A 24576-nucleotide genomic window follows, 5' to 3' on the forward strand; every position below is an offset into this window, starting at 1 on the left:
GGATTATGAACAAAATTCAGAAGAACTAAATTTGTAACCTTTAGTAAATTAGAAAGACCATTTACAAAATTTTATCTCGTATAAAACCTCTAACCAAATATTTACAATCATGAAATAAATATCACAATAGGAAATCAACCATCTTGACATCAAAGATCAAACTTTATTTCGTAATCCTAAATTCACCATATCAGTTCAATTAATTTGACTGGCCGGATTAACCCGTATTTTTAAACATTGCCTATTGCTAAAAAAACATTATGAAAACCAACCTAGCTATTTATACATAACATTATAACACATTACTACTTTTAGAAACAACTCCAAAAGTTTGTCTCTGGTTGATATATTCCAAGTTAGGAATGAGCACTTGGACTGGGGAACCGACCGGAATCGGAACCGGTATCGAAATCCAAACCGGATAGAATCGATCGGGCTGGGAACAGGACGGTATTCTTGTGGATTTTTGGAACCGAGAACCGGTAGAACCGGAGCCGGTGGAACCAGCAAAAACCGATACAACAGGCAAAAACGGAACCATATGTTGCTATTTTTTGAACACACGACAAGAGGAACCGGGAACCGGTTGAACCAGCGGTCTGGTTCGGTTCTTAATTCCAACCGAATTCGGTTCCTGAACCAGGTCCAATTCGGACCCGTTCCAACCGGGTTGATTCCTTTGCTCATCCCTATTCAAAGTCAAATATTTCCTTCATCAAGTCTATATATGATTGCCGGCCTTAATTACCTACATGTGGGCATGGCATACTTGATATTTGCAGTTGGTGGTTGGGATAATTATAACATGTCGTCCTTCTTGGTGGAGTATTGCATTATGTATTAATTAACTCCACTATAAGTACTTCACCAGACCCACTCTCCATTCATCATCAAACACTAACTTCCAAATTCAGTTTGGTTTCACTTTCATTTCTCTCCAATGAAGTTCAATCTTCTCAACGTTTATACACTTTTTTCTGTAAGTATATTCCTATCATCACTAGATATTTGGGTATCTTAAAATTTATAATCTTTAATAACTTTATCACAATAAAAGGTCTAACATCATTGTGCACCACGAAAATGGTCCGCGAGATTCTGGTCCAGTTTCAGTTTCGGTTTTGCTTCTGTATGAAATGATATTTTGGAGCTGATTTCATTTATTTGTGGTTTCCAACAGCTAGCGCTGGTGGCTAGTCATGCAGTGACTCCTGATGTTTACTGGAAGTCTGTATTGCCAAACAGTCCTATGCCCAAAGCAATCAAGGATCTTGTACCAACTGCAGGTTCGTAAATGTTAATTTCTGATTCCTTTATTGTTTTTCGTTTAAAGTAATCACTACATATTTGGTTGAGATAATTTGTTGATTTACAGAATGGTCGGAAGAGATGAACACTGCAGTCGGAGTTGGGAAAGGCGGTGTAGCCGTGCACACTGGAAAACCAGGGAAAAGAACAAATGTAGGTGTTCGAAAAGGCGGAGTGACTGTTAACACCGGAAAAGGAACAAACGTAGGGGTTGGAAAAGGTGGTGTGGGTGTGCATACCGGAAAACCAGGGAAACGGACGGATGTTGGTGTTGGAAAAGGTGGTGTCGGTGTGCATACCGGAAAACCAGGGAAACGGACGAATGTTGGTGTTGGAAAAGGTGGTGTAGCCGTGCATACAGGTCACAAAGGTAAGCCAGTTTACGTGGGAGTAGGTAAAGGACCAAATCCATTCGTGTACAACTATGCTGCTTCAGCAGATCAACTCAAGGATAACCCAAACGTAGCGTTCTTTTTCTTGGAAAACGACTTGCATCAAGGCACGGAGATGAAGTTGCATTTCATTAAAGACGACCAAAAAGCCACGTTCTTACCAAGACAGGTAGCTGACTCTATACCATTTTCATCAAACAAGCTTCCTCAAATCTACAATGAGTTCTCGATAAAATCCGATTCCGTGGAAGCCCAAGACATGAAACAAACACTAAGTGAATGCGAGAACAAAGGCATTGAAGGCGAGGAAAAGTATTGTGCTACCTCGTTAGAGTCCATGGTCGATTTTAGTACAAGCAAGTTAGGTAAAAACGTTAAAGCGATATCAACAGAGGTAAACGCTAAAGAAAGTACTCCGTTACAAAAGTACACGATTGAAGGAGCCAAGAAACTTGCAGCAGATAAAGCTGTGGTTTGCCACAAGCAAAACTACGCATATGCTGTCTTTTATTGCCACAAAACTGTTAGCACTCGAGCGTATTCTGTTTCTTTGGTGGGAGCTGATGGTACGAAAGCTAAAGCTGTGGCTGTTTGCCATACAGACACTTCGAAGTGGAATCCAAAACATTTGGCGTTTCAAGTGCTCAAAGTCAAACCAGGAAGTGTTCCAGTTTGCCATTTCTTACCCGAGGATCATGTTGTTTGGGTTCCATACTAATAAACACTGCAGGAAGTTCATGTTACACCTATACATGTTGTGCGTGTGTGTGTCCTTTTCTGGACAATCTATAAGGTTTAGTAATGAAACTATTTTATTAAGGATTTGCTGCATCTTTCTATATGATCGGTTTATGATCAGTATTTGTAAAGTTAAGTAATAAATACTACTTTTTCTATTTTGTTATGTTTTCTGACGTTAAATCTCAGTAAGAGTCCTACTATTAAATTTATAATATAGTTGGTCCTTGTGGTTTGCTTTCCTTGCAGCCATGGTCCATCACCCTAACTCCATCTAGTTAGAGTCCTTAGATCCTTTTGAAAAAACCAATTCACTGTTGTTGTTAGAAAAACCCTAATGCATCAGATTCCGTACCCCTTCACTTCGTCTTCTCGTCGGTAACACACCACCGTAGTCTCCTAAGTTTTAACTGATCATACCCTTGTTGGAATTGAAATTCAAATTGATGTTGTCAAAGTCAAATCATGCCATTTGAGATAGACGATATAGTTGATGTATCCATCAACAAAAAAGGCTTCAAGAATCTTACTACTTTGTCAATGTCATCGCTATTTTAACCGTTCGAGAGGTCATCATTCAATATATATCGAATTCTGCTTAATGGTGGAGACAACAGTCCCTTTAGGGAGATTGTCACAGTGGAGAAAATTAGGCCGATTCCTCTTGAAATTATGGTGAGTGGCTTTTATATGGGAGATATCATATATGAAAACCACATGGATGGGTGTTGGCTAGGCAAGAATTTTGGAGAAAAGAGGGACAATGTTCTTAGTGTATTTTTAGTATCCAAGGGTAAGCTTATGTTCCCACCGGAAATGCTAAGGCTCCACCAAGAATGGGACAATTGTATATAGGTTTATTCCAAGATTAGGTTTTTTTATATTGGTTCGTAGTGTAGTGTTTGTGTCGAAAAAAAGTCTTTCAATGTGCTTGGCAATGTATGTATCCTAAAATATGATATCCATATTGATAATGGTAAAGTTTGGAATATGTTACGTTTGAATGGTAATGTTTGTCTCCAAAATTTTTTTGGTCATGTTTGTGGCTTTGTACCTTTTATATCCAAAAATATCTATTTGAATGTTAGAATAATTATACAAGTTAAGAGAATGCATTATGATTTGGTATTATGTAGATTAGTTATTTTGTGAAAGTAACAAATGATTTCTTTATTGAGTTTGGAGATTTCAAATTGGTCATGTTGGTTGTGAGGATGGTGACAAGAGTGGGATTGTGACATGATTAGTGTTATGGTGGTTGTAAGGGAGTTGAAAGGTGATATTGTAATATTTATACATATTTTAGGTATTATTTTAATATATTTTAAGCTATATTTTGGTGAATTAAAAAAATATTTGGTACTTATTAAGTTAAATTCTATTTTGCAACCAAAAATGGATAATCTCAAAGAAAAGGACCAAAACTAAAGATTGATGGAAACATGGAGCTCGAAGTTACCATTCAATAAAAAATAACAAATAAGAGGTGTGCAAAAGAATGTATGCAACAACGTGGCAATCTAGATGCCACGACGTGGCCACCTTTCCTACACAAAATCTTCCGAGACATTTGGCACACACGTTTTTAATGGTCGCCACGCCGTGGGAAGCTAAATTTGGCATCTATATATTTTGAACTTTTAGGTCGAATTTTGGGAGTTGGCTAGAGAATTAAATCAAGATCTGCCGCTAATATCCTCTAGAGAAACCTTGGAAGTGGAGATTTGGTTTCGAATTAAAGCTTTGGAGATTTTTAAAGGAAGATCATCATTCGATTACTCGGTTGGCACATTTCACCATGTATTTTCAAGTTAAAACATATTTATTGTTTGTTTCTGCTTTGATTATCTGCCAATCACCCTAAACTTTCGTTGGAGATGATGAACCCTTAACATATTTGTTGATTTCGAATTTATGGACATTTTTATGTTGGTTTCTAGTGTTTGATAAATCTTATTCCTTGCATGTTGAAGTTCTAATTATTATTGCCTTTCCTTCAAGTTATGTGTGGTAGATGATCATTCTATTGCATTAATTTGTTATCTAGTTATTTATGATCATTGAATGCTAGAGATAGGTGATGAAAGTTAGTAATGTAACTGTGCTAGAGAGCATAATTGATCCATAATTAGTGCTTGGTTGCTTGACGTGATCATAGAAAAGTAACTCTTAGATTTACCATGCATAGCAAATTTATCTTTATATCAATTTCGTGTTTGATCATTACATGGTAAGTCATAAATTGGTAAAAACTAGGAATTTGATCATAATAACAACTTCCTATTCTAATTAATAAATATGTTTAATCTCCTATTGACAAGTGTCATACTATTAGAACTCATCATTAATATTATATGTACCTATCATGCCACTTGTCAACCTATTAATTATCGATTTTAAATTTCTATCTAATTACATTAAATTAATAATTGATTCTTAATTTTTGAATTTCAAATTTTAAATTTTGCAATTTAATTATATTAAATTAATAACATTAGATTAAAAAATAAAATAAAATAAGTACAGATTATAAGGTGATATACCTTCACGCATTTATTTAAATCAACGATTATAGTTTTATATAACTAAAAAAAATATCACTTAAGTAATAATTTATTTAAAATAATTAATTAATAATTTTGAGTTTTTAATATAAAATTTTAATTAATTTTATACCCGTTGTTCTCACGGGTTATAAAATAGTTATATAATAATTTGATTACCAACATAAGTACTCTACTAGAAATCAACCATAGGAAAAAGAGGGAATTCGGAACTAACGAAAGTACTCTTTAAATCTTGAATTAAAATTGCTCTCATTGCTTGCTTAGTTTCTAGTTGTTAATTTGCTAGTTGATTGAATTAAGTTGTCGAACTAGGAAAATCATTAAAACCCTCCACTTTTGACTGTTTTTCCTAATTTTATTTTTAGTTGTTCTTTTATTAGCTAAATAACATTCACTATGATTGACACCCGAGATACCTAAACTATTCTATAAATCCACTAGGTACACTGCCTAGGTGCATTCTAGTTAGTAAGTTCGTTAGAATATAGATTTAAAACAGGTAGATATAATTGTGCACATCAAGTTTTTGGTGTCGTTGCCAGGAAACAACTGATTTTAGTTTTTAATCTAATTGCTTTAGGATAATCAATCATTTTTTTGTGGGAAAAACCCCGCAAAAAGTTACTTTCTTGTATTTTTAGTTTTCTGCTTCAATAGCTCCCACGACGTAGCACCTCCCAGGTGACGACATGGGTACCGGTAATTTTCAGTTTTAATTTTATTTCTTTGTTTTTTGCTCGTTTTACACGTGTTTTTCTAGTTTTGTATTAGTAGAAAAGATAGGGGACATCACGACTATGATGGTGGAAGCGTACAATCGACGTATGATGAAAGATAATGGGTCGGGTCTTGTTCCACCAAAAATTCCAACGACGATAAAGTTTAAGCTCCCAAGACACATTCTTAGTATGCTAAAAGATCTACCATTCTTTGGGAAGGACCAGAAGGATGCCTACGAGCACATACAACAGGTGATGGTAGGGCTTCAAATATGACTTTCTATGTTGAAAACCGAGAGCTTAATTGAAAATCGGGCTCTGCGAAGATAGGGCTTCAAAACCGAAAAGATAAAATATTTCGGGCTTCTCGGGGGCTTTGGGACGTGTTTCGGGTGCTAAAATTCATACCGGGGCTTCGGGGAAAGTCAAAATAGTGAATATATGGAATTAAGGTGAAAAAGTGTCAAAAATTCAAAGTTAGTCGGCAAGTCTCGCATGTCTCCCTTTTATAGGGTGCGAGACCGAGGATTGCTTGGCTGAGGAAGCTCCACGTCGTAGCTATGAAGCTCGGATCCGGAGAGGATACGTGGCTCATGCGAGCTTCGGACACGCGGCAGGAAGTGCGAGGGCCACGAGGCCTCTACGAGGCTCGGACGTGGCTCAGTATGCGAGACTCGGACAGGTGTGCGACACGCGTCGCTCCTCGGATGCGCCACGACTCGGATGACGAGCTAATTCGTGCAAAGGACGTGGCCGAATCCGGACCACTCATGCGAGATTTTTCGAAGATTGAGCCTCGAACTTCTAAAATCCATAACTTTCGCATACGAGCTCCGTTTTTGACGTTCCTTATATGCACGCGTAGCTAAAATTATGCTCTACAACATTCGTTTAGACTTCGTCAGCTAATTTTGACTTTAATTTTGTTATTATTATTTTTAACAGACCGGGATAGGAAAATCCGTTAAAAATTCATAACTTCTTCATCTGACATCCGTTTTCATCAGACTTTTTACCGTTGTACTACAAATGAAGAGAACTTCAATTTTCATTTAGGATGTATCGGTCAAATATCACTCGATCTAAAATTCGAGTTTTTAGCTATCTACTGCTAATCCAAAATTTAGCAAAATCATAACTTCCTCATATGAAGTCAGATTTTGGCGTTCTTTTTATCGAATTTCTCGGTTTAATAAGGCTAAAAAGTAATTTATCAAAAACTCACTTTTTACGTCATTCGGTGTCGTGTCGGTTTTATCGCGGATCTTCGATTGGTCATAACTTCTTCGTTATAACTCGGATTTCGACGAGGTTTTCGCCTACAAGTTTCTAACGAGATTATTTACAACCTTCAATAATAAAATTTTACTTATTTAAAATTTTATATTTTCGCTAAATTTCACTATTTGGCTTTTAATTGGATTCTCATAAGACTTCCAATATTTTCTAAGTGATTCTATACATAGTTTTACTTCATTTCTAGTAAAAACCATCTGTTAGAACTCAACACTCAATTTCACATAGTATTTTACAATTTTATTCATTACAAAACAAAATTTCAAAACGTGTATGTTACAACTAACAAAGCATTAATTGAAGAATTCGCCAAGCATTCAAGGGAGTATCACAACACAACGGAGGATATCACAGGAAGAAAAGTGAATTGAGATTGAGCTTCTAAAGTCTTAACGTTGGTAATGGCTTAACTCGACGCCATGGAAAATAAGATCACAAATATGGGCGAATCAATTAATGTGGTACAAGATAGGTGCGGAGCTTGTGAGGGACCCCATTCTACAAGGGATTGTAAATTGGAGTACAAGAGGGTTCGAGTATGCTATTCAATTGGAGATACGACAGATTATCAACAATTAAATCATCACCTCAACCAAAAAGAGGAAGTCCAATCCGAGAAGATAATCGCTCTTTAGTCAATTTTGATTAGATTTATGGAAGCTAGCAAGAAAAGACATGATGCAACTGATGCAACATATATAGATCAACAAGCATCCATTTTGAGTATTCAAATCACAAGTCGGGCAATTAACAAAGCTTGTGCAAGAAAGATTATTGTAAACACTTTTATGTAAAACCGAGTCAACCCGCATGTAACAACGTAAATTTTCAAAACAATTTTTTTTTATTTCAAAATATATTAAAAATTCATATATAATATCAAAATCCATGTATCAACATCATCTCGACAAACAAATCCAAAGATCTCAATGTAAATAAAACTTCATCTATGTGTACGGTCATGCCGGTGCCTTCCCGCGATCCTCACTGGTACCTGAAACACATAACAAACAACACGGTAAGCATAAATGCTTAGTGAGTTCCCCAAAATACCACATACAACACATACGCCACTCGAGGCTACAATATGACCCTTCGGTCGATGTGTCTCAACGGGACCCTCAAGTCCCATAGCTCGTTGGACCCTCTGGTCCGGTCATAGCTCGTTGGACCCTTCGGGCCGGTCTGTATCGTTGGACCCTTCGATCCGGTCTATATCGTTGGACCCTCCGGTCTGGTCTATACAACACATAGCATACATATATCACAATGCACATAATCTCATACATACACATAGCACACAAGACCCTCCGATCTACACATAGATACCACTCTAGGTAATGTATAGTGAGAAGACTCACCTCGGGTAACTCGGATAATCTCACACACGAATATACTGATCTAGCCCCCACCTATTCACATAAACAATATCCTCAAATAAATAATGGCTCTCAAAGGCTAGATTAACTCCCTTTCTACAATCCCACAAAAAGGATAAAAGACCATTTTACCCCTCCTTGACCCAAAAGTCGAAATGTTGACTAAAACCCTAAAAGTCAACGAAAGTCAACAGTGGGCAGTACGCGGCGCGTACCAGCTCTTGTACGTGGGGCGTACTACGACAATCAATAATCGGGGTCTCAAACCGTTAAATTGCGCAACTGAGATTTACGCCGAACGTGAGTCTCATTTTCATACTCTTATGGATTTTTGGTCTTAAACAGTTAAGACATAAACTCAAACTCCAGATCTGACTTTTCTAAGGTCACTTAATCCATAAAGTTGAAACCTTTAAGCGTTTACATGGCTGTAAAGATCACCATTCACTTCAAACATATAACCTCTTTCCCCATTAAGCCCTAAACTCATGCATGACTTAATATTCACGTCCAAGATTGGATTTTTATGAACCTACAACTCATATTACTCTGAAATATGGCAGATCTAGGCTTATGGAGACCATTTGCTCATAAAGTCTCCACCTTAGGACCAAAAACCCTAAAAATTGGTCCATGAAGCAAAAAACAAAATGACAAGGAAAGCTTTGAGATTTTTACCTCCAAGTGAAGCTCCTCCGTATGTAAAACTCATATCCAAGCTTGTACTCCAACTTCTAGCCTCCACAAGAACCTCCTCTTCTTCTTCACTAACACACAAAGGCACTTTCTAGCTCAAGAACACTCAAACACTAGCTTTAGAATGATAATATTTCTCTCCTAGGGTTTCTCTCTAAGGAAAGGTGGTTGGGGGACAAGACCATATCATTCCTTTTATAGTCCACAAGCCACAATTAGGTTTTGCATCTTGGCCAGCTACGCCCAGCGTACCTAGGCGAGTCCGTGTCCAAAGTAAGAGCTTGAGTATGTGCATCGTACTCTTCAGTACGCCCATCGTACTCAATAGCAATACTTTTTCCTTTAGGGGCTAAACTTGACAACTTGATAAAGAAGAAGGGTTTAAGAGATGCACCTGAATTTCGTAATGTTACAATTCTCCCCTACTAGAACCAGACTTCGCCCTCGAAGTCTCATGCCGTAAACAACTCCGGATGTTGCTCCCGCATCCCCAACTCCGGCTCCCAAGTCAGCTCGGACCCTCTCCGGTGCTGCCACTGGAGCTGAATCAGGGGCACTTCCTTATTCCTCGGAACCTTGATCTTCCGATCCACTATTGCGATTGGTCTCTCAACGTAATTCATGCTCGCATCCACCTGAATATCCTCCAGTGGTACAACTGTCGTATCATCGGGAATACACTTCCTCAACTGAGACACGTGGAAGGTATCATGTATCTGGCTCAACTCCGCAGGTACCTCCAAACAGTATCCTACCCTGCCCACCCTATCGGTCACCCTGAAAGGACCAATGTACTAGGGTCCCAGCTTGCCCTCTTCCAGAATCGGATCACTCCCTTCCAAGGAGATACCTTCAGGAGTATGAAGTCTCCCACCTGGAACTCGAGGTCGGACCATCGCCTATCCGCATAACTCTTCTGGCGACTCTGAGCTGTTAACAACCTATGTCTGACATGTTGTTTCTGCTCTGTCGTCTGAAGCACTATCTCAGTGCTGCCTATCACTCACTTCCCTACCTCTCCCTAGCAGATGAGAGTCCGACACCTCCTCCCATACAACAACTCGAAGGGAGGCATACCAATACTCAAATGGTGGCTGTTGTTATAGGAAAACTCAGTCAATGGCAAATACGTGTCCCAACTTCCTCCGAAGTCCAACACACATGCTCGAAGCATGTCCTCGAGTGTCTGAATCATACGCTCACTCTATCCGTCCGTCTGTGGGTGGTAAGCGGTACTGAAATGTAGCCCCGTGCCCAACTCCTCATGGAACTTCTTCCAGCACCTGGAAGTGAAACGTACATCTCGATTTGACACAATCGAGATTGGTACTCCCTATCATGATACCACATCCCTCACATACAACTTTTCCAGTCTCTCTGTAGAAGAGCTCTCACTGATAGCAAGGAAGTGAGCACTCTTCGTCAGCCGGTCGACGATCACCCAAATTGCATCGACACCACTAGCGGTCCTTGGCAATTTGGTGATAAAGTCCATAGAAATTTGTTCCCACTTCCACTGGGGAACCTCAAGTGGATGCAACTTCCCGTGCAGATACTGGTGCTCGGACTTGACCCTGAGACAAGTCAAGCACCTCTCAACGAACCATGCAACATCCATCTTCATACAAGGCCACCAATAGTCTCTCTGCAGGGCCAAATACATCTTAGTGGCACCGGGATGGATCGAGAACCTCGACATGTGTGCCTTTTCCATCAGAATGGTACGTGCCTCTCCCGTAAATGGCACCCAAATCCAACCCTGAAATGTCATAAGCCCTCAGCTATCGGTAACGAACTCAGGTACTTGCCCGATTATCCGGTCTCTCTTGCGGTTCTCCGGTATCACGGCCTCTGCATGGGCCTTCCGAATAATGTCCAACACCGGAGTCATCACCGTCAACCTCATACAAACGTCTCGAATCGGGGCACTCTCCGCCCTATGGCTCAAGGCATCGGCTACAACGTTAGCCTTGCCCGGGTTGTACAGGATCTCACAATCATAATCCTTTACCACATCCAACCATCTTCTCTGGTGCATATTCAGGTTGGGCTGATCCATCAAATACTTCAAGATCTTGTGGTCCGTGTATATGGTACACCGAACCCCATACAAAAAGTGACGCCAGATCTTGAGGGTGAACATCACTGCCCCCAACTCCAAATCAGGGGTAGGATACCTCGTCTCATGAGGCTTCAGCTGCCTCGATGTGTATGTTGTCACGTGCCCTCTCTACATCAGCACCACACCCAATCCCGATATCGATGCATCACAATACACCACAAAATCCTTCATCCCCTCTAGAAGGGCTAATACCGAGGCTTCTCATAATCTATGGAGAAGTGTCTCGAATGAGGCATGCTGCTCAGGACCCCAACTAAAAGCCACGCCCTTCCAGGTCAACCTGGTGAGAGGAACGGAAATCTTGGAGAAATCCTTGATAAATCTCCGATAATAGCCGGCCAACCCTAGAAAACTCCTAATCTCAGTAGGGGATCTCAACACCTTCCAACTCATCAATGCCTCAGTCTTGGCCGGATCAACCAATATCCCATTCTGGTTGACGAGATGCCCCAAGAACTGGACCTCTCGTAACCAGAAATCACACTTGGAGAATTTGGCGTAATGCCTCTCCGATCTCAGAACTAAGAGGATCTCCCTCAAATGCTCCTCATGCTACTCTCTGGATCTCAAATACACCAATATATCATCGATGAACACGATCACCGAACGAACCAACATCGACCTGCACACCCTGTTCATGAGATCCATGAACGTTGCCAGTGCATTGGTAAGCCCAAAAGGCATCACCACGAACTCGTAATGCACATAACCATTTCTGAATGCCGTCTTCTGGATATCCTCATCCCGCACTCTCATCTAATGATATCCATACCTCAAATAAATATTGGAGAACCAAGACGCTCCCTGCAACTGATCAAACAGATCATCGATCCTTGGTAAGGGGTAACGGTTCTTGACCGTCAACTTGTTCAACTCCCGATAATCAATGCACATCCGGTGTGAACATCCTTTTTCTTGACAAAAAGGATCGGCACTCCCCACGGGGAGCTACTCGGTCGAATAAACCCCTTCCCCAGCAGCTCCTAAAGTTGCAAGGATAACTCCTGCATCTCTTGTCGCACGAGGCGATAAGGTGCCTTGGATATAGGCGCTGATCTCGAGACTAAATTGATACGAAACTCCACCTGCCTCTTGGGACGCACACCCGACACATCCTCAGGGAAAACATTCGGGAACTCTCGCACTATTGGTACATCATTAACTGTACTCGGTCTCTCCGCGGCCACTCATGTGTCCATCACATAGGCCACAAACCCACTACAACCATGTTGTAGACTCTGCGTCGCTTTAGCAGCCGAACAAAACGTTGACCCAGAACGGATACCCTCGCTGTACATCATAAGTACTGCCCCACTAGGGTCTTGTATGGTCACCAACTGTCGCTCACAGTCGATAATCGCTCCAAATATGCTCAACCAGTCCATGCCAACGATGACACAAACATCCCCCATTGCAATCGGGATCAGATCTATCGGAAACTCAACACTGAAGATCTAGAGTACACATCCCCGAATCACCTCAGTAGCATATATCGCTTGCTCTTCAGCTATGGAAACTCGGAGAGGTCGACTCAACGCCTCTCGAAAGATACTGATGTGCTGACTAAATGCTAAAGAAACGAAATATCGACTCGCACCCGAGTCAAATAACACCAAAGCAAGTACCGAACTCACAAGAAAAGTACCTACGGATACCATAATATAAGCACAATATCTCAAACTCAAAATAAATAGATGAAAGAATACATACCAGCCACGACATCGGGAGCTGCGCGGACCTCATCCGCTGTCAACTTGAAGGCTCTACCACGAGCCTTTGGTGTCTCGGCCTTTACTGGCCGGGTCTTGGTATCTCTAGCAGTAGGTGCAGATCCCTGCGTTGATCCCTGTAGTAGTTGTGGGCATTCGGCCTTCCGATGGCTAGTCTGGTTACAATGAAAGAAAACTGAGAATCCCTTGGGGCAATCCCTCGCAAAATTCCCCGTATTCCTACACTTGTAACATACCCCAGCTCTGCACACCCCCTCATGGCTCTTGCCACACTTCCTACAAGTGCGGCCCTTCGGACCCCCAGATCTCGAATCACTGGGCTTTGCCCGCTTGACTTCCGGTAGAGCCTGCGCCAGTCGCTTGTCCCTCCTCTGAGACTCGGCCTCCTCCCTGACCTGAGTCTCCAACTCAATCTCCTGCTTCCGGGTATTTTCCTGGAGCTCAGCAAATGTCCGGTATGACGAGTTCACCACGAATTCACGAATATCCCTCCTCAGTATGCTCAAGTACCGGCTCATACGTGCCTGCTCAGAAGACACGTGCTCAGGGAAAAACTACACCCTTTCATGAAACATCCTCGTAATCACTATAACATACTCAATTCCCTGCTTGAGGGACAATAACTCCTTGGCTAGACGTTCCCTCTCCACAGGGGGAACATACTCATCTTGAAACATCGCGGTGAACCTCTCCCAGGTCACCACAGTAAGCTCTGCAGTAGTGAAGTCTGCCGTCACAAACTTCCACCAGTCCTTCGCCCCCAAGCGAAGATGGTTCAGTGCAAAACGAACCCTTGGATGCTCCGAACACGAGCAGGTGTAGAAGCATCCCTCGATATTATAAATCCATATCATCGCAACAATCGGAATCATGCGTCCCATCGAACTCCGGTGGCTTCATGTTGCTGAACTCCCGATACAACAACGAGTCACCCCCCTAAGGTCTAGCAACAGCCATAGCCGCAGCAGCTGCAGCAGCCGCAACCTCAGTAACCGTTGTGTATCTGTTGTCAAACGTCTCAATTAAGGTGGGCTTCATACACCTAAACATCTCTGGTATCTCTGCACGGATAGCTGCAGCCACCTCATCGTGGATCATCTGACGAAGCTCCTCATCACTCACGCCACTCGCCTCTGGTATGTGGCGTGTCCCAACCATGATGTCTCTGAAATACAACATAAAAATATCAAAGACTCACTCGAGTATACTCGCACCCGATAACTTAAACCTACTTTTTCCTTAGTACCCTAAGGATTCTTACTTGCATTGTACACTGATTCCGTGTTTTTAGTAGTACGGGCCCTATACTACCTTCCATACTGCATCGATATTCATTCCAAGTCCTACTCCTAGGATCCCAAATCACGAGTACTCTATATCTTGCTAAGCGTAGGCTACCCTTCGGTGGACTTCTCATAAGCTCCTCACTGCTACCTACTCACTCTCGAAGCATCTCATAGTAGCAGTAATCTCCCAGGCTAAGGCATCATAAATCAGGCCACTTTACTCCTAATATGAATACTTAGCCTACTCTAGCAAGTATAACATATCATATCATATCTCATAACACATAATGTAAGTGTATTTTGGGAAATCATTGATCGGGCGTTAGGTGATCGTACACACTACTCTGTTTTGCTCGTTTCAAAACCTTTTACACTTTTAGAAAAATTGTTTTATTGTGAAAAAATTTCTCATATCCTCGGTTTGAGTTTAGAAACTCCCGAAGGAGCATCCGAATCCCTCAAACCAAGGCTCTTACCAACTTGTAACAACGTAAATTTTCAAAACAATTTATTATATTTCAAAATACAACAAAAATTCATATATAATATCAAAATCCATGTATCAACATCATCTCAATAAACAAATACCAAGATCTCAATGTAAATAAAACTCCATCTATGTGTATGGTCATGCCGGCGCCTTCTCGCGATCCTCACAGGTACCTGAAACACATAACACACAACACAGTAAGCATAAATGCTTAGTGAGTTCCACAAAATACCACACACAACACATATGCCACTCGAGGCTACAGTATGACCCTTCGGTCGATGTGTCTCAGTGGTACCCTCCAGTCCCATAGCTCGTTGGACCCTCTGGTCCAGTCATACCTCGTTGGACCCTTCGGTCCGGTCTATATAGTTGGACCATCCGGTCTAGTCTATACAACACATAGCATACATATATCATAATGCACATAATCTCATACATACACATAGCACACAAGACCATCCGGTCTACACATAGATACCACTCTAGGTAATGTATAGTGAGAAGACTCACCTCGGGTAACTCGGATAATCTCGCACACGAATATACTGATCTAGCCCCCGCCTATTCACATTAACAATATCCTCAAAAAATAATGGCTCATAAAGGCTAGATTAAATCCCTTTCTAGAATCCCACAGAAGGGTAAAACACCATTTTACCCCTCCTTGACCTAAAAGTCCAAATGTTGACTAAAACCCTAAAAGTCAACAAAAGTCAACAGGGGGCAGTACGTGGTGCGTACCAGCTCTTGTACACAGGGCGTACTCCGGCGATCCAAAATCGGGGTCTCAAACCCTTACGCTACGCGTACTAAGATTTACGCCCAACGTAAGTCTCAGTTTCATACTCTTATGGATTTTTGGTCTTAAACGGTTAAGACATAAACTCAAACTCCACATCTAACTTTTTTAAGGTCACTTAATCCATAAAGTTGAAACCTTTAAGCATTTGCATGGCTGTAAAGATCACCATTCACTTCAATCATATAACCTCTTTCCCCATTAAGCCCTAAACTCATGCATGACTTAATATTCACATCCAAGATTGGATTTTTATGAACCTACAACTCATATTACTCTGAAATATGGCAGATCTAAGCTTATGGAGACCATTTGCTCATACAGTCTCCACCTTGGGGACCAAAAACCCTAAAAATTGGTCCATGAAGCACAAAAAAAATGACAAGGAAAGTGTTAAGCCTTTTACCTCCAAGTGAAGCTCCTCCCTCTGTAGAACTCAGATCCAAGCTTGACTCCAACTTCTAGCCTCCAAAAGAACCTCCTCTTCTTTTTCACTAACACACAAAGCCTCTTTCTAGCTCAAGAACACTCACACACTAGCTTTATAATGATAATATTGCTCTCCTAGGGTTTCTCCCTGAGGAATGGTGGCTGGGGAACAATACCATATCATTCCTTTTATAGTCAACAAGCCACTATTAGGGGTTTGCATCTGGGCCATCTACGCCCAGCGTAACCCTGGGTACGCCCAGTGTACCTAGGCGAGTTTGCATCCAAAGTAAGTGCTTGAGTACACGCAACATACTCTTCAGTACGCCCAACGTACTCAATAGCCATACTTTTTCCTTTAGGGGCTACACTTGACAACTTCATAAAGAAGAAGGGTTTAAGAGATGCAACTGAATTTCGGAACGTTACACCCTAATTTACCATGTTATGACTATTTATAGAGAAGAAAGGAGGAATTTGGACCAAAGGTGGTCCTTGAACCAATAGAAAAGCAGCCCAAATAATCATTACATGGTAAGTAATAAATTGGTAAAAACTAGGAATTTGATCATATAAACTAGTTATATAATAATTTGGTAACAAATAAAAGTAATCTAATTGACATCAACCATAAGGAAAAGGGTGGATTCGAAACTAACAAAGTACTCTTTAAATCTTGAATTTAAAACATTCTCTTTGCTTTCTTAGTTTCTAGTTGTTAATTTGCTAGTTGAATGAATTAAGTTGTTGAACTTACAAAATTAGTAAAAAAAAACCCACTTTTGATTGTTTTTCCACGTTTAATTCTATAATTCAACTAGGTACACTGAATAGGTGCATTCTAGCTAGTTAAGTTCGTTATGCTATAAATTTAAAACTGGTAGGTATAATTTTACGCATCAAAAGGAGTAGGGTGATGACATGACTTGTGTTCTAGTGGCAGTGAGGATAGTGGTGTGAGTGGAACGGTGGTATATTGTAAGGTGCATTTCATGTACCCCTTTTGTAGCTTTATTTCATAAAAGTACATTGCATATAGGCTTAAACTCATGCATTTTGCATGTTTTTCATGATTTTTCATGAGGCAATTTCATTCAAATACTTTTGTGATATTTCAGGGACTTTTGGAGGTAGAATATTGTTGGAGGAGGTAAATAAAAGTTGCAGACAAAATTTCAGGACTTGCAGAGCACCGAGGAGAAAGATATCAAAGAAATGAAGATTTTGGCTTTATAGAGATTTACATGGCCGTGTAAATGCAAGCCTTGCGTTTACGCGGGCCGTGTAAACATAGATATATGTGCAGTATATTTTTGCGTTTACACGGGCCGTGTAAATGACAGTGTTAATTTACGCGGGCCGTGTAAACGTAAACGTGGGTTTTAAAGCAGTTTTTCACCATTCTTAAAGGGGGAACCGACTTTTTACTTAGGGGGTCGACTTTTAGAGTAGAGAAGACGATTTTCTAGAGGATTTTGGAGTTGATTAACACTTGGGAACATTTGATTTCATTTTGTAAGAACTTTAATTTCATTTTCTATATTTGTGATTTTGTTCTAGTCATGAGTGGCTAGAACCCTAGTTTCTCCAACTTTATGTCTTGACTTTTTAGTTGTGATTTCAATCATGTGATTTGATGTTTGCTTCCAATTCCTACCTAGTGAATTTGATTTTGTTTCAATTGAATATTTGATTCTAATTGTAATTCTTATTGACCATTTGAATTAGGGTTAGGTCATTCAAGTTATCTAATTGCAAAATCCGTAATTGTTTTGTGAATTGCACTAAGTAACAAATGCTAAATTGATTTCCATCGAATGAATTTAGTGTAAATCTTATTCACATACTCATAAACTCCCAACATTCACATAAATCTTATTGCAACCTTTTGATTTCTATCTAAGAGCTTGTTTAGACTTAAATTAGAAGGTTAGGTTATTTTCAAAGAGCTTGTTTTGAATTTGACAACTTGGTGAATGGGAAGTGTTAGAACTTGTTAACACTTTCAAGTACCAACTTAGGTGGAATTGAGTAGATATTATTTCATCATTGGAATCACATTGTTAAATTGTCTTGCATAGAGTTGGAGTTATCACAAATCCTGAATTTGTTTCATTTAATTGATCATTTACTTATTGCTTTATCCACTTGTTTAATCATTGCATACCAACCCCCCATTTATGTGAACATTATTGTACCTTCCACAAAAAGGTATAAACACTTGTCCCGTGTCTTTGTGGATCGACCCTACTTACCTTGTACTACATTATTAGTGCATAGTAGTAGTGTTTAAGGAGTCATTTGTACCCTTTATTTTTTGGGTTTGACACGCTCAACATATATAGGTCACTAGTACAAAAATGACCTACGGTCACACTTTCCGAAAAACGGTCTGTGACACTTTTTCTTAAAAGTGTGGCCAAAAGTCACTAAAAAAACTTAGAGATTGTTTTTGGATACATTTAAATTAGATTGTGTGGCCATTATATAGACAATCAAAACTTTTATGACACTTAATTATACCAAATGTGACAAATATAAGTCACACTCGAACAAGAGGCATAGGTCACAATCAGCCACATATATCGATTAAGATTGTCACACTTTTTTATGAGAGACAGTAGATAAAATTATCGTCACATGAGTTAGTTCTCTATGTGTCTATAACATGTTTCCTTTTTAGCCACATAACAGAAAAAGTAGCTAAAAGGTGACAAATATTGGTCACACTAATTATTTGTGTGTCCATAGGGCGGTTCTATACTAGTTATATTTAGTTTACGCAAAAATATAAAAGAAGTTACTATTGGTTACTAATGGTCATGTACCTTTTATTATGTGTGTCAAAATGTTATGAATTGGCTTTAAGAATAAACAAATAATGTGTGTATAGGTCACATTTAGTTACGTTTATAACTATTATATGTGTCTATATGTAAATATAGTAATAAAAGAAAAATAATGTCTTATCGTTATAATTAGGGGTCGTTCATTAAATATGTTACTTATGGTCATGTACCTTTTATTATGTGTGTCAAAATATTATGAATTGGCTTTAAGAATAAACAAATAATGTGTGTGTAGGTAGCATTTAGTTGCGTTTATAGCTATTATATGTGTCTATATGTAAATATAGTCATAAAAGAAAAATAATGTCTTATCGTTATAATTAGGAGTCATTCATTAAATATGTTACTTATAGTTATGTACCTTTTATTATGTGTGTCAAATTATTATGAATTGGCTTTAAGAATAAACAAATATTGTGTGTGTAGGTAGCATTTAGTTACATTTACAGCTATTATATGTGTCTATATGTAAATATAGTCATAAAAAAAATAATGTCGTCTTGAATAAGAGTTATAAGAAAGTACCAAATTGCCCTTTTTGTCATCTATTCTTTTAATTGCACCAGATAATACACCATTAAAAATGAAAAGAATACAACTTATTTTAACAGAATATTACGATAAATAAATGAAGTGAATACAACATAACTTGCTTAACATTGCATAACGAAAGTACATTGGTATTACATGCAGTTTATGTTATAACATGTGTAACAATATAACAGTAAAAAACCAAAAAAAATCTTTGAGTTATAAGAATATTACACTAGAATAGTTTGATGGTATAATATGGTAAAAAGACATTAAGTAAAGTACAATGTCATTTTTTGTCATTTTCTTATTCTCCACATAACGATGTGCTCAAGTTTTGGCCTTTCCCTTCTACAAACAAAAAATAAAGATCATTAATCGTTAAAAGAAGTAGAAATATTATCGCAACAAATGTAATTCATGACATTAAGAAACACGTACCGTACGTAAAAGAATACCGTGACAATCATTACGAAAATAATCATTTTCCTTTTGCAAGTCAAGTGTGTCTACACGTGGCAATATGTTATCATTATGAGGAACAATAGTACTAAATTCTTCATCTACATCTTCATATGTATCTTTGTAATTTTTGGGAGGTGTCTTGAACACAATAGACATTTTTTGATCGAGTGGGTCTGTCACGTAAAATACTTGTTGTGCTTGTGAGGCCAATATGAAGGGATCACCTTTATGGCCTAATCTTTTTAGTTCAACTAGTGTGTACCCGAATTTATCCCTTTTTACCCCTTTTCTGTTGTCAACCCAGTCACACATGAAAATTGGAATTCTTTTAAAATGATAATCTAGTACCCATATCTCTTGTAAAACACCATAATAAGTGTTTTTGGCATATGTTACAACTTCTTTACTGATGTGTGTGTCAGTTGCAACAACACTAACCCCACTGTTTTGGTAAACTTTACCTTCACGAGCTTTTGTACGAAAAGTATAGCCATTAATAGCATATACATCATATTTAATAATGTTCTTATTGGGTCCATGTGAAATCCATCTCATTGTCTCTGTTATAGTTTCTCTACAGGCCCCTAACTCTCTCTCTCTACCTGAATTGTAATTAGATTATGAATTTAAGAAATCAAGACAAAATATCAAAGAACACAACATATTTGAAAAGAATATACCTCCTTTCGTAACCAATGACCAAATGTTTTACTATGCTCTTGTTCTAGATGTGCATTTTGTTTAGTAGGGTGTATATGCTCCAAAAATTCCATGTGTCGTCTGTCAATACGTTAATGTTAATATTATTATAAAAAAAACATACATGTAAAAAACCTTACTTGATATATGGGAGTACTTCAGATGTATTTTGCAATACAAAGAAATGTGCTTTGCTGAATAGTTCTGCAGAAACTTCTACTAATTTAGCAGCTGATATAGGAGTACCGTCCGTAATAGAACTACTATCTACACCTTTATGAATTCCACAATTGTTATGATTGTTAGGTGGAATATCAACATTGTCCACCCTTTTAAGGAATTGACTAAAAAACTCAATTGTCTCTTCTGCAACATTCTTTTCAGCAATGCATTCTTCTGGTCTATTTTTATTTCGCACGTTCCCCTTAATAACCTTCATATACCTTTCGAATGGGTACATCCATCTAAAGAATATTGGACCGCATAATTTTACTTCCCTAGTGAGATGAACGGTTAAATGAATCATCACATCAAAAACTGATGGTGGAAAGTGTTTATCAAGAAGACATAAGGTTACACATAACTCCTCTTGCAACTTATCGAGCTCATCCACTATGATTTCTTTGCTACATATTCATTTGAAAAAGAAACAAAACCTTGTAATAGCAACTCTGGTGGGTGGATGCATAATAGATCGAATTGCTATGGGAAAAAATTGTTGCATGAGCATGTGATAGTCATTTGATTTTAGTCCGATCAACTTCCTATCCTTTAGACTCACCAAACTAGAAAAATTAGAACAATGCCCTTGTGGAACCCTTAAGTTGTATAAAGTCTCACATAAATTGTCTTTTTCCTCTTTTGTCAATGTACAACCTGCTGTGGGAAGTGTTGTGTTGTTCCCTTCTATCTGAGGATGCAGCTCTGGTTTCAAACCATAATGAACCAAATCCAATCAAGCTTCATAACCATCTTTCGTCTTCCCGGGAACGTTCAAAACAGTTCCTGTTAAACTCTCACCCACATTCTTTTCTACATGCATAAAATCTATACAATGTGGAACCAAATTGTCGGGTCAATACCTTAGTTCTCTATACCATATATTGAATTTCTTCCAGTATGTATTATTTTGCTGGCCCACATCTGAAGTACCCAGTTGGTGTGATTTTCTCTTTTTTTATTCATCTTCCCACCTCTTCCACTTGTTGCTTGTTGGATTTTTTCCTCCTTGCCCTTATTAACCTTTCCCCATTTATTAATTATAAATTTTACCCTGTTATATATTTCCTCCCCATTCATAGGTTCTGGAGAGGGTAAGAACTCTTGTTGTCCATTGAATGCCTTCTTTTGTCTTCTGAACGGGTGATCATATGGTAGAAATCTTCTATGACCATCATAACTCTGCTTATTCGATTCAGGGAGTTAATGCAGTGTGTATCTTCACCACACACAGCACAACCTTGAAAACCGCTGTATGGGCAACCACTTAATGTACCTAAAGCAGGATAATCATTAATAGTCCATAACACAACTACGTGTAGTTTAAAATGCTCTTGTGCATATGCATTGTATGTTTCAACTCCAAAATCAAATAATAATTGCAGATCATCAATAAGAGGTGCTAGTAACACATCAATATCGTTTCCTGGTGTTCCCGAAATCAATAACGAAAGCATGATGAACTTTCTCTTCATACACAACCATGGTGGAAGGTTGTAAATGACAGTTAAAACAGGCCAAACACTATGACTCCTATTTCCTCTGTTCACATCAACCCCGTTCGCCGAAATGCCTAGTCGCAAATTCCTTAGTTCGCTAGCAAAATCAGGATATTTGTCATTAATGGCAGCCCATGCTGGTGAATCAGCTGGGTGACTTAAAACTCCAACATCCACCATTCTTTCTGTTGCGTGCCATGTTAAATCTTTTGCAGTTGTCTTAGACTGGAAAAGACGCTTGAAGCGCGTAATAATTGGTAAGTACCACAAACATTTTGCAGGAATATTGTTGTAAATTTTATTTTTTTGTTCAACAACCTTCCATCTTGATTTACCACAAGTAGCACATGCTACCATATCTGTGTATTCTTTTCTGTAAAGTATACAATTGTTGACACAGGCATGTATCTTAGTATACCCTGAACCCATTGCCTTAAATGCTTTTTTCGCCTCATATGTACTTCTGTACATTTCGTTTCCTTCTGGTAACATGTTTTTTTTTTATCAAAACTAATAATTCTGTAAAGCACTTATCTGATACTCCATACTTACTCTTCAAGTTGAGTAGTTGAATGATTGTTGATAACTTTGTGAAATTATGACACCCTGTGTATAGATGATGTTTAGGTAGTAATCCCTTTAGATGATATTCAGGTTGATGATCACCTGAACATTGTTGAGAGGCTGGTGGCAATATTGGATAAGAAGACGAACTCCTTGCATAGAAGGTATTCCTACTAGTCAAGGTTCATGGGCAGCATCGGAAGGGATCAGAATGGACTTGGGAACCTGAGGCGGAGATGCAGGAACTCTACCCTGAGTTATTTATAGCTGACGACTTTGAGAATGAAGTCTGATTCAAGTGGAGGATAATTGTAACACTCATTCAAGGTAGAAATCAATTTTTGTATTAATTTTCTATTTTTGGATGGCCACAATGTGGCGGGATGTCTTGGACCGTGGAATTTAAATGACCCGCCACGGCATGGCCATAGGTGCCACGGTGTGGTAGGTGTTTTACTGCAAAATCCTAATTTTGGGCCTTGGGTCCTATAAAAGAACATTGAGGCTAGGTTTTTGTGATCATTCATCCTCTATAACCCTCTCAAACTCAAAAAACCCTAACCTTAGCCTACATTGAAATTGTGAGCTCATTCTTGGTGCTTTTTGGTGATTGTTTAAAGAAGAAGGAAACCCTTGGTGTGGTAGTTACCTGGCAAGCATCATTTACTTCAACTAGCTCATCTCGTGGGCCCTGGTGAGTCTCCAAGATCCAACCTTTTCCTTGTTATGTTACTATATATCTTGATTGTGCCCCTTTTCTTCATGTAGTGATGGATTTAGGTGGTGGTATCTCATAAAGTTTGCACCTTTATGAATCCCCATGACATTTATGATATTTGGTGTGTTGGATCTGATTTATAAATAACCTTTGGTGTCATGCATGGAAATTTGGTCATTAAACCCTAGTTTTGACCCATTAGGAGTTCAATACATGAATTGGACGTGCATGCCTAGAAAGTATGGATTTTTATGTTATTTTTTAAACTAGTAACCCTTCAATAATCGTTATTCATGAGATCTTCAAGAGTAAGTGCTTAATGATTAGGCTATGATGTATTTTCACCCCTTTTTGGACCTAAGGGTGATATCTTTTCCTCTTGGAAAGACCTAAGGAATAAAGTTAGAAACCTTATCCATAAAGACCATCGAATGGACCGAATCTGTGATTTGGAGCACTTAGAATCAAATCAAATGTATTAATCTATTATGTTGTTGGGAGCCCAGTGCCCACGGCGTGGAAGCTAGGTTAAGACTCTTCTACATTGTCGTTTAGTAGCCATAACGTAGCCAAGGATGGCCAGGGAGTGGCGACTAGCTGGAGCTGACGTTGACCGTTGACCGTTGAATTTGACCAAGGCATGGTGGAGCTGACGTTGACCGTTGACCGTTGACGTTCACCGTTGACCTTTGACCGTTGACCGTTGGGTATTTTGAGTAGTAGAATGAAGTTTGAATCCTTATCATTGTATAGGTGATTATTAGAGGCAGTATTCGGAGCGGTGATCTATTCAACTATCATTTCAGACTGTGAGGTGAGTGAAAAATCCCAAAGATTATAAGGTAAATTATTTTTAATCAACCATAAACACCCCTAGATCATTTCAGAGTATAATTCCAAAAATCATGAAGTGCAAAAACATGGATCGATGCAATGCGATCTAGCCGGGCCCCTCCTTCGCGGACTGGGAGTACCTGAAAAACGTTAAAAACATAAACCGCAAGCACAAAGTTTAATGAGCTCCCCAAAATATAGCATACCATACATATCTACTAGCTTAGGCATGTCAACAGACCAA

The 24576-nt window shown here is 39.0% G+C and overlaps 2 protein-coding genes across 2 annotated transcripts; one reads left to right on the forward strand and one right to left on the reverse strand.

Annotated features, from left to right (window-relative positions):
* Positions 1 to 845: 845 nt before the first annotated feature.
* Positions 846 to 2604, forward strand: RD22 (BURP domain-containing protein). Its single transcript, XM_078982030.1, has 3 exons — positions 846 to 979; positions 1181 to 1286; positions 1376 to 2604. The coding sequence occupies exons 1-3, from the start codon at positions 941 to 943 to the stop codon at positions 2416 to 2418; spliced, it is 1188 nt and encodes a 395-aa protein (XP_078838156.1). The 5' UTR covers positions 846 to 940; the 3' UTR covers positions 2419 to 2604.
* A 17037-nt stretch (positions 2605 to 19641) lies between these two features.
* LOC145005064 (uncharacterized) lies at positions 19642 to 22708 on the reverse strand. The gene is made up of 5 exons (XM_078964111.1): positions 21840 to 22708; positions 20639 to 21124; positions 20512 to 20579; positions 19793 to 20401; positions 19642 to 19685 (listed from the first exon to the last, which is right to left on the reverse strand). Exons 1-5 carry the CDS (start codon positions 22706 to 22708, stop codon positions 19642 to 19644), a joined length of 2076 nt encoding a protein of 691 aa, XP_078820237.1.
* Positions 22709 to 24576: the final 1868 nt, after the last annotated feature.

The sequence above is a fragment of the Lactuca saligna genome, chromosome 1 (genome assembly GCF_052625555.1).
Source record: "Lactuca saligna cultivar CGN05327 chromosome 1, ASM5262555v1, whole genome shotgun sequence".
NCBI classification, from domain to species: domain Eukaryota; kingdom Viridiplantae; phylum Streptophyta; class Magnoliopsida; order Asterales; family Asteraceae; genus Lactuca; species Lactuca saligna.

What these genes read in the sequence shown, in the direction of transcription:
- RD22 (XM_078982030.1), top strand. Translation starts at nt 941, where the DNA reads ATGAAGTTCAATCTTCTCAACGTTTATACACTTTTTTCT. An exon ending in ACGTTTATACACTTTTTTCT is followed by an intron (nt 980 to 1,180) that starts GTAAGTATATTC and finishes GGTTTCCAACAG; the next exon opens with CTAGCGCTGGTGGCTAGTCA. An exon ending in GGATCTTGTACCAACTGCAG is followed by an intron (nt 1,287 to 1,375) that starts GTTCGTAAATGT and finishes GTTGATTTACAG; the next exon opens with AATGGTCGGAAGAGATGAAC.
- LOC145005064 (XM_078964111.1), bottom strand. Translation starts at nt 22,708, where the DNA reads ATGTTACCAGAAGGAAACGAAATGTACAGAAGTACATATGAGGCGAAA. An exon ending in GAAGTACTCCCATATATCAA is followed by an intron (nt 20,580 to 20,638) that starts GTAAGGTTTTTT and finishes ACGTATTGACAG; the next exon opens with ACGACACATGGAATTTTTGG. An exon ending in TTTTCGTAATGATTGTCACG is followed by an intron (nt 19,686 to 19,792) that starts GTATTCTTTTAC and finishes TTTTGTTTGTAG; the next exon opens with AAGGGAAAGGCCAAAACTTG.